Here is a 16459-nt window from a genome sequence, read left to right on the forward strand (position 1 = left end):
GGGCTAATAGTAGTGTTGATTTTGAAACTTGATATAATCACTATAATCAACTATAATCTACATGACAAACTGCAACTTTTGGTACCGGTTCCACATTGATAATCAAATTTGTATTTTTTTTCATACAACGACGCTCCACCCTAATGTATAAAGGTAGGATAAAAGGGTCGACGGATTAGGTAACGACCTTATAGGCAGACTAGTTCGTGAATGATACAGTCTAGTAACCAATTGAGCTGACCTAACCTAACCTTTAGGCTTAAAAAAAGTTTTTAGCATACATTTTAGGATTTAATTAAATATTTTTGGTCTGGTAGTCTTCCAAATGGTACCTATGATTATCAGTAGGTATATTTTGTTGAAAGCTTATAAAATAAATACAAGATATGATGAAAAATCGCTCGTAAGCTCAGTAAGTAGGCTTAGTAGTTAGTTGGTAGAGCGCTGGGTAGATCACAGAAGCCGTAAATTTCTATCAAATTCGCATACCTATATACCCAGTCGGCGGCGTAAATTTTCGTTTTTCTTGAAAAAAAATGAAATTACTACGCAATCGCGACGAAAAATAAAATTGCTAATTAATTGCTTGATAAAGGATACAATAGCTGCATATTGTCAATATGCAGATCTGTTATTCATGAATAATTAAAAAAAAATTCGTGTCCTGGTTGATCGGATACAGGTATAGAACATAATTAATAAAACTTAATGATGCGACGGGTGGCCATGAAAGGTATTTAATACGATAAAAAATAATTGTAATAATGTGGTACGTCCCACAATAAAAAAGGAAATATATAATAAAATTTTAAAGACGATAAAAACAGTAAATAACAGTACCTTCAAATTGATTTGGACCTCCGGCAAGCCTTATTCGCCCTTCAGCCAGTTTCTGCTTGTTTAGAAGTTTCTGAACGAACGCAGCGCGGGCGGCCCTCTCAGTCTCGTTCAAATCACGACTAGTGACTTCCACTAGTACCGCTACAATCATGAAACATTGCACTGCAGATTTCATGGTAGCACTTGCACTAAACTTTTTGGTATCTTCGGGAGTTCTTTGGTTTTAACGATCATTTATTTGCCGTGTCTAAATTGTATGAAGCTGATGGTTATCTGTATAATTAAATAAACGCGAACACTTGTTAAAATCGCTTTAAACTCTCGCGTTTTGTACACATAAGTATTTAATTACACAAACGGATCTACCGCGATATAATTTCATTGTTTTTACCTTAAATTCCGAAGTTTCAGCTGAGTTACACCAGCTGCTGTGGTCACGGAAAGACTCACGTCCCAGCAAATGTCAACGGAGATATAAATAAAACAACGCTAAACTACCCGAAATTAGTTAAAAATGTTCAGAGTAGACAAAGATTAATTTCGGGTAGTTTAGTGTTGTTTTATTTATATCTCCTCCGTTGACATTTGCTGGGACGTCAGTCTTTCCGTGACCGCAGCTGGTGCAACTCAGCTGAAACGTCGGAATTTAAGATAAAAACAATGAAATTATATCGCACTAGACCCGTTTGTGTAATTAAATACTTGTTAAAACAATATGCCGGAATAAACAATTCTGTCAATCAATTTTTGAGCCAACCTGTAAATGTTGATATTTTTAACACTGTTTTGTTACTGTTACACTTTCATAGTTAGTATTTCACACACTGCGCACTAAACAAAATTGGATTTGAAATTAACAGTTTTGGTAAACGAGTTTGCAACTTTGCACCGACATCGAAATCGGGAAATAGTCAAACAAAAAAATATCGTCAATTCGTTAGTTCTAAATTGTGAAGTCAGACGGTACACAATAAACTAAACATTTCTTCAAACACGATTTGAATTTAAAACATGGACGACTTTTGTTGTTATTTAAAAAAAATGAACTAAAGTCGGAACTTATGCGACTAGTTGTGAACAATTATGGCACTGTATTGAGTCTATTGCGTGCTATGATAGTCATGTGTTATAATTATTTATATAATAACGTCACACTAGTTCAATGTTAAGACTATATGACTTTGCCATGTGCTGATGAGTTCATGATTTAAGGGGAAGATCGTCATTACTGAAAATCGATATTAATATAACTAGGGAATAAATTAAATTGATTTATTATGTTTTTATGTTTATACCACATAAAAGTAACGAACGTTATAACGACACCTACTGTGACATAACAGCAGCTTTAGCACGGCTACCATGAGTTGGCGAGTTAGCGACTGTGTGAACTCGATCGCATTCCCTCTTTATCACACCAATTGATCAGTGCGAACGAGATGGACTGCGATCGAGTTCACGCAGTCGCCTACGTAAACGTCAAGTGCCAACTCATGGTACGGTACGCCTATGTAGGTACATTTTGAACGAAATTAGAGTGTTTATATTCTAATCAAATGCAATGCGAAGTATTTTATTTAATTAAATCTGATATCGTAGAATGCGAAGATTGCTAAAGCTGATAAAATACGTTCAGAACGATGGGCTTTAATTAGATGCTTTCCGGAAATATACAAGATGGCAACGAAGAGGCCAATGTAAACGATGTAAACGAAAATAGATGGCGGAACCAGAGTAGAATGTGTACAATACAATACAATAAAATACAATACTCTTATACATAAATACATACTTATATATATAGAAAACACCCATGACTCAGGAACAAATATTAGTGTTCATCACACAAATAAATGCCCTTACTGGGATTCGAACCCAGGACCATCGGCTTCGCAGGCAGGGTCACTACCCACTAGGCCAGACCGGTCGTCGAGTCTTATCGCTTAAGTTGTAATATGTAATATGTAGTTATTTACGATACAAGTTCGGAAAGTGGGAAATTCGCAACGCGTGGTGATTAATTAAAACACTACCTAAGGGAGTGTTTTATATTGACACGAGTTATACCTATTCGCACGTGTATCGTACAACGTTTTACAGTAGATGATGAGATGTTTTCTTAGATTTATTTGAAAGGGATGACACTACAGACACTACCAGCCATATTCAAACTTTAAGATACGTCAAATAATAGATATGGAAACGATACGGATCGGATATGTCAGTGTCAAACAAGTGTCAAAGGTGAGGCTCCTACAAATAAAAACGTCACTATTGACACTTGTTTGACACTAACATATCCGATCTATATCGTTTCCATATCTATTATTTGACGTATCTTAATGTTCGAATATGGCTGTACAGTATTGCTACTTAATTTCTACACTTTCTTGTCGGACTGTAACTATAACAGTGTGTAACATACGAGCATTTATTATGTCTGAAATTCAAACGATGAACGTTTTATCGCCAATATTCTTGGAACGGCGATAGGTTACTGTCATTGTGTCTATACTGTGGCAAAACGACCTGCGAATAAAGAAGTAATTAAAAAAAATACATGTAGCTAAAATAAAACCGGATATGGGGCGAGTGTCACGCACCGAGGGAGTTGTTATTTGTGAGCATATTTGGCTAAATAAAATACGAATGGGAGAAAATTTTCAACAAGGTACTGGTATTCTTCAAATTAAGTCATTTTTAAAAAGGTTTAAGTAATTGTAATACTTTTTGTGAACGAGGGGAGGCCTTTGCCCAGTGGGATACTAAAGTAGGCTAAAAATAAACTTTTTGTGAGGGTTTTTTGATGTTAGAAAAAAACGAGCTTTAAATGTAGGTCATAATAATCATCATGTATTATCATGTAACATTACATGACCTTATTACTATCACGATACAGTTGCTTTTTGAAGGACATTGTTGCTTTGGCACGTGGCTAATACGGGGCTACGAAATATACTTCATTATCAAAACAATAAATCATAATGAACTGCGCCTTAACCCAAACAATATTGCATCAAATAGTATCATTAAAATTGACCCAAATAGCGCCTATTGTCTCGGCATTGGGTTGTTTGCTCTGATTTGGTCGTAACAGAATCAATGTACATAGGCTTCTGAATTGAATTTTCGCTAAAATAACAATATTATTATTTAGACCAGCGGTGGAACAAAAATGGGTTTTGATAACATTAAAGTTTTTTCTTTTTTGATATGTTATTGCATGCATGTTAAATAACATTTATGTAGAATATTAGAAAATTATAGGTGGAGCGTTCGGCCATATTTAAATATTTCAATTTTGCTAAATAACTATGTAAATATAAAATTAAAGTTACAAAAAACTGTAACATGTTCAATAACACTTTAATTTATTCACAATATTCGTTTTTAGAAATCTGGAACAGCTGCTTTCTGGTGAACGTAAAAACACGAATTACTTTGTCAATAAAGAATTAAAGTAGCTGATATTATAAAATTACGATATTATCTATCAACTTAGTATACTTGTAAAAAGTTAGAAATGTAGACAATGTGCTTGTCTAGATATTGATTTCAGGTTAAGCAGTATAGCCAATATTGAATTAAAGTTTGTAGAGTTAATATTACACGGTCATAATAAAGATCTTAGTTCCCACACAAAATATTAGAAATATAAAATCACGGCGACACTAAATACCGATACGTAAGTATGCATTCCGCGCTTATATTGAGTTACATTTCAAACGCGCGGCGTTTTCGCGCGCCGCGCTGTGCGCCGTGGCAGGAGGCAGCGATCGACGGTGGCGGGCTAGCGATTAGCGCGGTGCCCGTAAAAAATACGCAAAACGTTTATAAAATTATTATCAATGGTAAATAGTTATATTGTTAATAGTAGGTACACTAATGGAAACTTACCTACACTTATTTATTTCTATATGTACTAGGGATTGCCCGCGGTTTGGTTTACGTAGAATTCGTTATCGTGTTAAGTATAGAAATAATAGATACATTTGAAAATTATTTTAGGTGCATTGTCATACAGAACAGAACCATTGTTAAAGTATTCTTCAAATTCAATAGACAGGTGTCATTTCAATATAAGTTTGCGTAATTTGGCGCTTTTAGGTTATAAATTGACTAGCGACATATATTTTTTGTTTAAGAGCGATATCCGATATATATATCTCCGATAATATTTACTTTATCATTTAAATCAATTTCAAACTAACGTTATTCAATATTTATCATTTTAAAGTCAATTTTACCAACCAACTGAGCTTTACGAGTATACCTACGGAAACAACTCAAAATTTGCATCAAATTAAATGCCACTCTTCTTATCCGTTTCGAACAATCAAGAGGGCCTTTACGAGCTGATGTAGTGAAAATTTTATTTAACCCTCGTCCCTTGAAACCTTCACTACGCTCGAGGTTCAACTTTACGAACCACTCGCTACGCTTGTGGTTCAATTTTAGAATGTTTCGCTTGTTTGGGTATCAATATTAGCACGATTAATCAACCAATTTTCCCCTTGTAAAACAAATAAATAAGGTAGGTGAGGTGCAGGCATATGAGGCCCGGCGGGTAACAAGGCCCAGCATTCAAAAATAGCAGTTGCTCCCTATTATTCTGAATTTGTACTTGTTGCTAAGAAGATCCACTGTCAGTGCAGGTAAAAAGGTCCAGTCCCGGGCCTTATTGAACGTATGAGATGAAATAATAGATTAAAATATTTTAAGATAATATTTTTAATCTCTCATTAATAAGGCCGATTTGAAGAAACTTCTATGAAATGATGACTTATAAATAACACCTTCACTGCGTGGGCTGTCCAAATCGCTGCAGACTTTACTTGGTACTTAACTCTAATAATTTTTGCTTTATTGACCTAAAGACGTTTTAAAGAATCAAAAAGTCTAATAACATTTAGACACTTATACTTTTTAAAGGCAGTAACTACTTACTTATATAGGTAACTTTTTTTATGAATACATAGGTAGTTATTTACGATAGAAGTGCGAAATATAGAAATTTTGCAACGAATGACGAATTTTAAAACACGGCCAAAGGGAGTGTTTTAATGTGCTTATTATAGCACCGGTGTCGTAATGTAGCACCAGGGCCCTATTTCACCAACATGACAGGTGCGACAATTCGACAAGTCTCATTTTTGCTGACGTCACAGGCATCCATGGGCTACGGTTATAGCTTACCATCGGACGGGCCTTATTCCTGTTTGTCACTATCATTGTATTATTTAAAAAAAACTTTATTATATCGGCAAAAAACAGGTATTTTTCTTGTGATGTTTATGATGACAATTGACACAAGATTTCAAAGAACTTTCGGTAATTCTTGACAGTAAATGAGTTCTGTGTCGGAATTTCGTGACTACTGTCGTATTTCTTGTGACAATTGTCCAAGTCTCAGCCCCCCCTTTGCTACAGTCCAACCCGAAAGGCACCTTAGGTCGGCGCTTACGTCATTATTACCGGCGCCCCAATACTAATGCGGTGCTACGCGACGTAAGCGCCGACCGCCATATTCAACGTGGTTTGTCACATAGTACCCTGTAAAGGTATGATTCCAGGGATAAAAAATATGTTATAACGTTATCCAGCGTATAATGGAATTCATAAAAGTTTTTCTTTATAATTACTACAAGTAAATTTGTTCATATTTGCATATTATTAAAAAGGTAAATGAAAAGTAATTGAGTAATTTAATTACTAATTAATGTAATCACAATTGCAAATTACACAGAAAAATTAATTACATGTAATTAAATTTTATGTAATTAAATTACAAACATTTTAATTACATGTAATTAAATTACAAACATTTTAATTACATGTAATTAAATTAGTAATTAAATTACACGAGTAATTAATTACGCCCAACACTGGTTGGTGGCAAACAACCACACCGCTCGTCTGATGGTAAGCGGTTACCGTAGCCTGTAAAGGCCTGTGACGTCAGTAACAGTGATGTCGACAAATGTCGCACCTGTCACGTTGGTGAAATAGGGCCCAGATGTACAGTAAAAATCATGTTAAAAGATAATACTAACTGTTACGAATAAATATTTATACTGTAAAAAATTATCCCACCAAAAACATTTTCATGTAAAATGTTGCTTAGACCAAACCATAAGCCTAAGACTCGCACTGTTAAAAAGTTATCAGATCTCTTGTCGAGCCAAGCTTCAAACTCTACAAGCCCCTTCACTAACTCTACACCTTAGTCAAAATATGTGGCTTGGCTGTTTTGCTACCGCCACATGGGCAAAAGGTGAAAAACTTATTATAATCATTATTTTTAGGGTTCCGTACCTCAAACGGAATAAAACTGAACCCTTATAGGATCACTTGTGTGTCTGGCTGTCCGTCTGTCACAGCCTATTTGCTCCGAAACTACTGGACTAATAAGTTGAAATTTGTCTATAACCCAAAGACATACATGTAAAGTAAATATGTAATATAAATTTAAATAAAGGGGTCACTTTTGAGATGAATGATAAATAGAAGAAAAAAAACTATATCTTTGTTATACATCATCATCATCATCATCATCATCATTTATTCAATAACAATATTACATTGTGTTTGAAATCTTAAATCTAGGCACATGCATACATCAAATGAAGGGGCTCGTTTTAGAATTAGAATCTCAAATATATTTTTTTCATAATTTTAAAATAAATAGTTTAGAAGTTATTTAAGAAAACAGGCAAAAAATTAACATTACCCTTATCTCCGAAACTACTGGGTCATTTTATTATGAAAAAAATACACATATTAGCTCTTTACCTATAGATGTCAGGAAAACCTATTAGAAATGTGGAGCTAAGCGTGAGCAGGCCTATGGAACTCTCTGCGCGAGCTCGGATTAATACCTACGAATCTGCTCCCGTTCACGGTAGAAAAGCAAGCCAGTTGGTTGCCACACGCGCTCACGTACGCACGTCACCGCGCGCCGCACTGTCAATTTTTACGATAGTTACACGGACGGCGGGATTCGGGAAATGAATTAGAGATGCACTAGATAAGAAATAGTAAAGATATGTGACGTTCCACGGCAAAAGGTACCATTGCCCCGACTGAATATTGGAGTGGCGATAATAATAAGCGTAAGCGCCAGCCGCCATAAGGTACCTTTTGCCGTGGAACGTCACATATCTTTACTATTTCATATCTAGTAAATGTCTAACGGCGCGATATCTTAAAGTTCGAATCGCGCGGGTAGTAGGTACCTACCTACTATTGAATTTCTTTAATTAAACATGCATATGCATCCTTGTATTTTGTCTGGCAATCCGAAGTCTGATAGCGGCATTAGAGTCGCCACTGAATGTCTGGTACTTAGACGATGGGACCATAGGAGGTGATTCTGATGTCGTGTTTAATGACGTTGCCAAGCTTTTACCAGCCCTACGAGCTATTGGGTTGGAGGTGAGTTCCTCAAAGTGTGAGTTGTATGCTTGCAGCCCCCTGGCGTTAAGCTCCTTGTCCAAATTTGAATCTTTGCTGCCGGGCGTAAAGGTTATAATAAGGCATCTTTTGGTCTTCTGGGTGCGCCAATTTTCCCTGAAGGTGTGAGTTCGATGCTTCAGGCAAAGACATCCGCTTTGAGGTCTTCCTTTGAACGCTTAAATCATCTATCGGCGCATGTGTCTCTTACGCTACTGCGTAACTGTTTCTCGATGCCGCGAATAACTTATTCTCTGCGGACGGCGCCCACTTGGATGTTTAAGCAAGACACAGAGGACTACGATACCGTGCTCAAACAGGGTCTGGAAAGTCTATTAAACATCCAATTGGTCGATGAACAATGGCGCCAGGCAACACTGCCCATTCGGTATGGGGGTTTAGGTATCCGTCGTATGCATGACATCGGAATTGTCTCGTTCCTTGCTTCCTCTCATGCTTCGGCGGGCCTTGTTGCGAAGATTCTCTCCGTGAACAGTGACAACATCTGCCTTCCTTTCCTGCAGGACGCTCTTGGCGAGTGGTCGATTCGGTCGTCTGGAGGGGCGCAGCCGGAGAATCCTGCTTTGCAGAGACTCTGGGACGACACCTTGTGCGAGCGAACATACTCTCAATTGCTGGCTCAAGCGGTTAGGGTTGAAGATGTGGCTCGGCTTAAAGCGGCAGGACAACCTGAATCGGGGGCCTGGTTGCAGGCACTGCCTTCGCCACATTTGGGGACCCTACTCGACAACGACACCCTGAGAGTAGGAGTCGCCTTACGGCTGGGTTCCAAGGTGTGCGAGCCCCATCGCTGTATATGTGGAATGGCGGTGGAAGCGAATGGGCACCACGGCCTGAGCTGCTCCCGGGCTGCGGGGCGGTTCCCGAGACACCATGCGGTCAATGAATTAATACGTCGTACCATGGTCTCGGCGAACGTGCCTTGCATTCTGGAGCCTCAAGGCTTGAGCCGTACAGACGGGAAGCGCCCGGACGGCTTAACGCTGGTTCCGTGGGCCAAAGGCCGCTGCTTGCTTTGGGATGCAACCTGCGTGAGTACATTTGCGCCTACTCATCTGGCTCCCACTAGCAGGTTGGCAGGCGCAGCCGCGGAAAATGCCGCGAGGCTCAAACGCGTAAAATACGCCAACCTGGAACCAGCGTACGATTTTGTCCCAGTCGCAGTAGAAACCGCTGGGCCGTGGTGTTCAGAGCAAGGACCGGAAAACCCCTCTTTACGGTTAATCCTATCCATTCGGTAACCCAATCGATTCGGTTACCGTATCATTCGGTAACCCTATCATACTGTTACCTGATTGTAATGGTAAGCTTATTGAAACGGTAACCTTAACCTTTAACCGAGTTAATTCAAAACCCCATCGCGATAGGGTTTTTGTTAGGGGTTTTTAACAGGTTTTTATTCGGTTATGGTAACCTTTATTATCGGTTGCTTATACGTTTGCAACATCCGTATTTAGTGATGTGCCGTCAGTAGAATACTAAAAAAATAGTTGTTTTATTAATTGTTAACTTTCTTAATTTTGTTTTTTTTTTTACTTTTTTGTTTATTTATTTACTATAATTCATTTATTTCATTAATGTTATTTATTTTATTAATAATATTTATTTTATAAATGTTATTTATTTTATCAATGATATTCATTTTATTAATGTAATTTATTTTATTAATAATATTCATTTTATTAATGTTATTTATATGATTAATATTATTTATTTATTTTGATTATTTTGTTTATTGTATTTATTGTGTTTATTTCGTTCATTTCATTCATTTCATGTATTGTTTAGTATGTGGTTTCAGTTATTCATACTGCGACCTGCGACTTTCTGCATTATATTCAATTAGAATGTTATTCTGAATTAAGTTAACTTTTGTAGTACAATGTATATAATTAGTAAAATAAATTTCACTCCTCTTTTCAATGGTCGGATTGATTTGAATTTTTTTTAGCGCAAAAGTTGTGATTGTGATAGATAGGTAGGTACATTTTTTTTAGGAGCTTTCGAAACGGTGATGATAATTTGATAATGAAGCTACATAAAAAGTAAACTGCGAAATTATAATTATGATGGTTCCATGTATATTCTTTTGCCAATTAAGTATGTATTTTGTTTATTATTCTTATCAGCCTTGAGGTCTTACGTATGCTATCTCTTTCACACATACGGAAAGTGAATGAGATAGCAAATTACAGCAGGTAAGAAAAGAGTCCTACGCTTATCACTAGATTTGCAGAAAGTCGCAGATCGCAGCATGAATTATTGTATTGTATTATTTGGCGTGTTTCCACTTGAGACCGTCATTTATTACTCATTGGCAATAACAATAAGATTTAATCGTGGCGTGGTGAATTTTTTGACAGCATTTGATTTGAGACACGTGCGGTAGGCGGTGTGTGAAACGATATTAATACCTATTGATTTCCGTCTAATAATTAATGCAAATTTTAAATATCAGCTGAACTTTTAAAAACACAATGAGTCTCGGTAGTAACTCGGACACTGAAACTACATACTAATGCCTATTCCCATCTGTGCCCGGCGGAGAGAAATAGGAATACACCATATCGAGCTATTCCTTATCATACCTTTAAAAACACCTTTTTTAGGGTTCCGTACCCAAAGGGTAAAAACGGGATCCTATTACTAAGACTCGGCTGTCCGTCTGTCTGTCACTAGGCTGTATCTCATGAACCGTGATAGCTAGGCAGTTGACATTTTCACAGATTATGTATTGCTGTTGCCGCTATTATAACAAATACTAAAAACAGAATATTATAAATATATAAGTTGGGCTCCCATACAACAAACGTGATTTCTTTGCTGTTTTTTGCGCATTGGTACAGAACCCTTCCTGTGCTAGTCCTACTCGCACTTGGCCGGTATTTTATTTTTTACATTAAATTAGGCACAGTGAGCCATTGAAGTGTTTCGCTATCCACCATCCGGTCAGATCAGCTGAATTGTACCTGATGATTTAGTTATCACATTAAAAGCAATACGGGTATCGACCAACACAAAGACTATGCGGCAGTAAATTAAAGTAATAAAATTAGGTATAAATTAGACAAGAAACTATTATTATTTACTTCTATCTATACGGCACCCAGACTGCATTTTAATCCAGGAATATTATTAAGAATATAAAATCATGATTACATTTACTTGATTAAGAATGAGATTATTCTTATTAAATTTGTTCACATACGTTTATTATTTCCGATCAAAATTATTGGAATAATTTTGACGGAAATAAAATCAACATGATTTTATTCTTAGGAATTCTTATTCAAATAATGATTTTATTCTTGAATGCCCAACACTGCTTACTAAGTATGTATCTATTTAATTTAATCAAAATTATTTCACCTAGGTACCAATGTTACAGATACTCAATAAATATAATGAATTCTGGTATTAATGAAAGATTTGAAGTATTAAAATAAGGTTATCACTGCTATAGATAATATATATATATTCTGCTCGCTGCATTAAGCAAAACAAGGTAAATTACGACTTTTAGCTGACACAACTCACCGCATCTGAAAACGTTTAAAAGTAGTTGCTTATTATAAAATAAGCCCATAATAACTACCTATTATGTCATTTGTCAACAATGGTTAAATATCTACCACACTACCACAATCCGCTAACGCATGTATCTTTATCACAAAGTGATTTATTTAATCACTCTATCTAAAGATAAACTATACCTACCAGTAAAATTACTAGTTAGGTTAAAATATTTCCTTAAATCAGTCTTTACTCTGTATGTACATACCAAGTTCGAACCCGAAAATAGAAAAATAATATCTAAGTAGCATTAAAAATATAACTAAATAATAGCAGATATTGCTAGGATAGGATGGTGTTTACTTGCAGCAAGCCCTTTTCTAAAAATTCCAAACTAGAATTGCTCCGAAATGAACAAAAACAATAAGAACACACAGGTATAAAGATAAACAAAGGAATGGCCGCGCTGCGGCTGTCGCTCCAAAGTAATACTGTAATCGCTCTATAATGTTTTCAATTTTAGCTTAAGGACTCAAAGTACAATATTGTTTGAATTGACAATAAGCGAAGTTACCGACAAAAAAACATGTTTGTGCTGGAGACTTAATAGACCGCCCATGCCAACCACGGTTATTCAATAATAAGTTCAATTTAAGTGTGCGTAAAGATTACAATCGTTTGAACTGGTTCAAAACCTTATTATGAGGTAACTGAATCGACTGGGTTTTTATTTCGGTTACCGGTAACCGAGGTTAACTCGATCTGATACGGTTACCGAATCAAAGTGTTACCTTATCAGACGGTTACCGTTATGGTAGGGGTTTTTATAACCACTTTTAAAATAACCCTATGAAAAACCCCGGTTAAGGTAACCGGTTCCGGTCCCTGGTTCAGAGGCAAAAAAGTTTTTTAGAGACTTGGGGCGGCGTCTACGTGACAGAGGATGCGATCCCCGGTCAGGCTCCTACCTAGTCCAACAGATATCGCTTGCCATCCAGCGCGGTAATGCCGCTAGTATCTTTGGCACTTTTGGGCTGGGTGGGGGTCGGGATGGGGCTGATAGATTTTAGTAATGTGTTTAGATTTTAAGTTAGGTCATTTATTTTAGGATATATGTAGATTATTAAGTAGATTTTAAGATTGATTTATGTTAGTTCGATCTGTTATGTCAATTTGTAAAAATATTTGGTAAATAAACGGTTTATCTATTAAACATGTAATGTTTAATATGTGTGACAAATGTATAGATTTAGATATCTATCTATTTGAAATAGGTAGTAAATTTTTAATTTATTTTGGTAAATGTTTATTTTAACGACAGTAAGTTTACACCGGAAAGTGCCTACTCATTTTTGCTCTGGTTAACTTATAATTAATTACCTTTATTCATGGGGTTTCTATTATTTTTCTTTACTATGTAACATTAATCTCTATCTGGTTTTAAATTACACGAAGTTTTAAAACTAATTCTTGCTGGGATTATTGCGCGGTTTATAAAACGGCGTAAACACTGCGGTTACTGCAGGGACATATGACCTTTTAAAATGACTATTTCGCAAACACTAAAGCATAATCGGAATATTAGGTATAATTTAAGATTTAGCTTTCCTTTTATTTCACTCCGCTGTTTAAGTGGGTATTTATTTATCATTTCTAAGCGTCAGTAACCCTAGCGTTGTGCCGGTGCGCGCGGTGCGGGAAGCGGCGCGTTGAAGGTCACTCCATTGTATTTTTGTGTAGGTATCAAAACGGTAGGTATTTGCGTTTTGTTTGAGAGATAAGTATCTGTTCGGAAGAACTATTGTATAATCTGTGGCGTGAGTCGGACTTAGTACTTAGTTTTTGATCCGATCCTTACGGGTTTTTAAAAGACATTTCACTAAAAAAACAAATTGTTAAAAATTGTGTAATGTACGGAACCCTTGGAACGCGAGTCCGACTTGCACTTGGGCGGTTTTTTTATTATACATACAATAGTTCTTGTAGAAACGAAACGGCCGAGCCACATACTTTGACTAAGGTGTAGAGCTAGTGAAGTTAGGGCTTGTAGAGTTAGAAGCTTGGCAAGAGATCTGATAACTTTTTGACAGTGCGAGCCTTATGGTTTCGTCTGGGCAACATTTTACATCAAAATGTTTTTGGTGGGATTTCACTTCTTTTTGTAAGTTGCTTATGACAATCTTCCATCCCCTAATTTAAAGGGTTGGGGGTGATTTACTATTAAAAATCCTGAAATAAGTATCTGGGGGCATCTGTTACACAATGTAAGTACTTCTTACTGATTCCCCATATAAACCCTTCACCCCGTAAGGGTAAACTTTGGGGTTGAAATCTGCCTTCACCCCGTAAGGGTAAACTTTGAGGTTGAAATCTATTTATTCTATATCCTTCCCCATAACAATACCTATCTACATACCAAATTTCAACTAAATCGGTTCAGCGATTATTGATTCCCCATACAAGATTAAACCCCCTCATCATCCCCTTAGGGATTAAAAAATTCAAGTTTTTGAATTTATTTGTTGTTTGTGTACTAAAACTATCTTACATATCAAATTTCAGCTTCTTAGAGGACTTCAGGAAGTACCCTAAAGGTATTGATAATCATCAAGTGAGTGAGTCAGTGACGAAATCGAAGTTTTTAGATATGAATAAAATCTAAAGTATAAGAGCTATGCAATTGATATGCTTAATAAGTCCGAGAACTTTGTTTATCTAGTATAATCCAACCCCAAGTTATGAGGGTTCCAAAAAACGACGAAGCGCTTCGAGAAAAGGTAGATAGTGCCCTTGCGCTTTGCTCGTCTTGGCGGGGGCACTGCCGTGCCCCCAGATGTTAAAACATAATAATAATAAAGATTTATGTTTAGTGACTTTAGTTACCTACTATTTTCGCGTAAACTAGACAATTTTTATATCTTTAGTTAATAAGGCCCAAAAGAATTATTTTTAACTTACTATAAATATCCTCTTGTTGTGAAGTACCAAATATTGTTATTTGTATATGTATAACTCTTAAGTTAAAAACAATAAAATCTGTTATTGTCTACTGTCAAAGTGATTATTTTTTGCGGGATTAAGTAATACCCTGCTAGTGTTCAATAAGGCCCACAATAGGACTTTTATAAAAGGTATATTTTCCAAGAGTATCGTAATATTTTTATAACTATTTTGGTATAATGAAGAAACTTCAATAAATAAGACACCTATTTGAGTGAGTTTTTCATACTTAATATCCTGTTTATTAAAAAAAAAACATTTTAATTTAAGGTGGGCTGTATATAGGCATATACGGCCGACACGGAATATACAATAAGGTGAGGTCACTTACCTTATTGTATATTCAATATGTATTCGTGTAATATTGAGCAGTTGGTTTATAATATACATAATATGATATTGACGTTGAATAGGACAGGACATGACAATAGGAACCAGAAATAGGTATAGTCGGTCAAACCAATTTGTCAGTAAATAAAAACAAAAAACTATATTCATCCTTTTCTTTTGGGTGCTAGTACTAGTGTAAGTCAAAGATAGTATGATGATTCTCTCTATGTTTGAAATGAGACAGTCCTTTGACAAACTATGGTAAAAAATAGTTGTGAATATCATGTACATTTTTATTACAATTTCGAAATTCAAATGTTCTTCCTAATCAACTCGGCCACTAACCTAACTGATAACTTGGTATCCGATCCGCTAACTCGGCGAATGAATCGCCATTTCGCCAACTCTCCGAGCCGAGTCAACGCTATCACACTGCTACTAAGGCCATTCAAAAATAAACCTTAATTCGAGAGCCCGAAGGTTCTTATATGACAAACAATACATTATGACTTAAAACTTTATGGGAAACAAAGGGACCCCTTTAATTTCACGTAATGTCCGCATCTAATTTATATATGTCCACAGTAAACAAACAAATGAATGATAAGAAAAGACAGACAGTGCTGTGAGCGGGAGGTAGGGCGAGGCGAGGGGCGAGGTATAGGCAGGCTATGATAGGCTCTCGGGCGGCGCGCCGGCGACACTGACGGACCAGCGCGGCGTATGTATGAATTTCGCGCCTTTTTAAATATATTTTACTATTACAATGCAAGCTACACACCGAAATTTCTTATTTTCCATAATATGGCTGCGTATATTATTTTATAGTAATAGACTTATTTTTACAGACTCTAATTCAATATTAGATATTATAGGACAAAAAACGCATATTAATTCTAAAGCATATATCTTATTCTTCTAAATTTTTAGCTTGCCTATTAACTTAAGAATTTAGATATGTTGTTGTGGATTTATTAAACTTTAATTCAATATCGACAAAATAATAAGCTAATTTGTAGTTTGACTAAGAAGCACGTTAAAAAAATTTCTAATAATTTTACATTATAAAGCGTCATACATATTATAAACGATGGAACTTAAACATTGCACTTTAATTCAATATTAAAAAATCATTACTAAAAATATATAAATACCTAATTTATATCTAACGCTCGTTCTAACTTTTCGTCATATTTTACAAATATGCTTAAAAATATGTCCCATGTCAGATAAGTATCACTTTTTCATCTTTAGAATTATCAAAACTTTTAGTGCAAAAATCCGGTCCCACTATTGGTCTATA

The 16459-nt window shown here is 35.9% G+C and overlaps 1 protein-coding gene across 1 annotated transcript in view; it reads right to left on the bottom strand.

Annotated features, from left to right (window-relative positions):
- Positions 1–1090, bottom strand: part of LOC134801132 (lysyl oxidase homolog 2A) — a 46385-nt gene extending 45295 nt beyond the window's left edge. The window contains exon 1 of the mRNA XM_063773671.1: positions 841–1090. Coding sequence (XP_063629741.1) covers positions 841–1015 — 175 coding nt within the window. The 5' untranslated portion in view covers positions 1016–1090. The remainder of the gene's footprint in view (positions 1–840) is intronic.
- Positions 1091–16459: the final 15369 nt, after the last annotated feature.

The sequence above is a fragment of the Cydia splendana genome, chromosome 21 (genome assembly GCF_910591565.1).
Source record: "Cydia splendana chromosome 21, ilCydSple1.2, whole genome shotgun sequence".
Lineage (NCBI taxonomy): Eukaryota > Metazoa > Arthropoda > Insecta > Lepidoptera > Tortricidae > Cydia > Cydia splendana.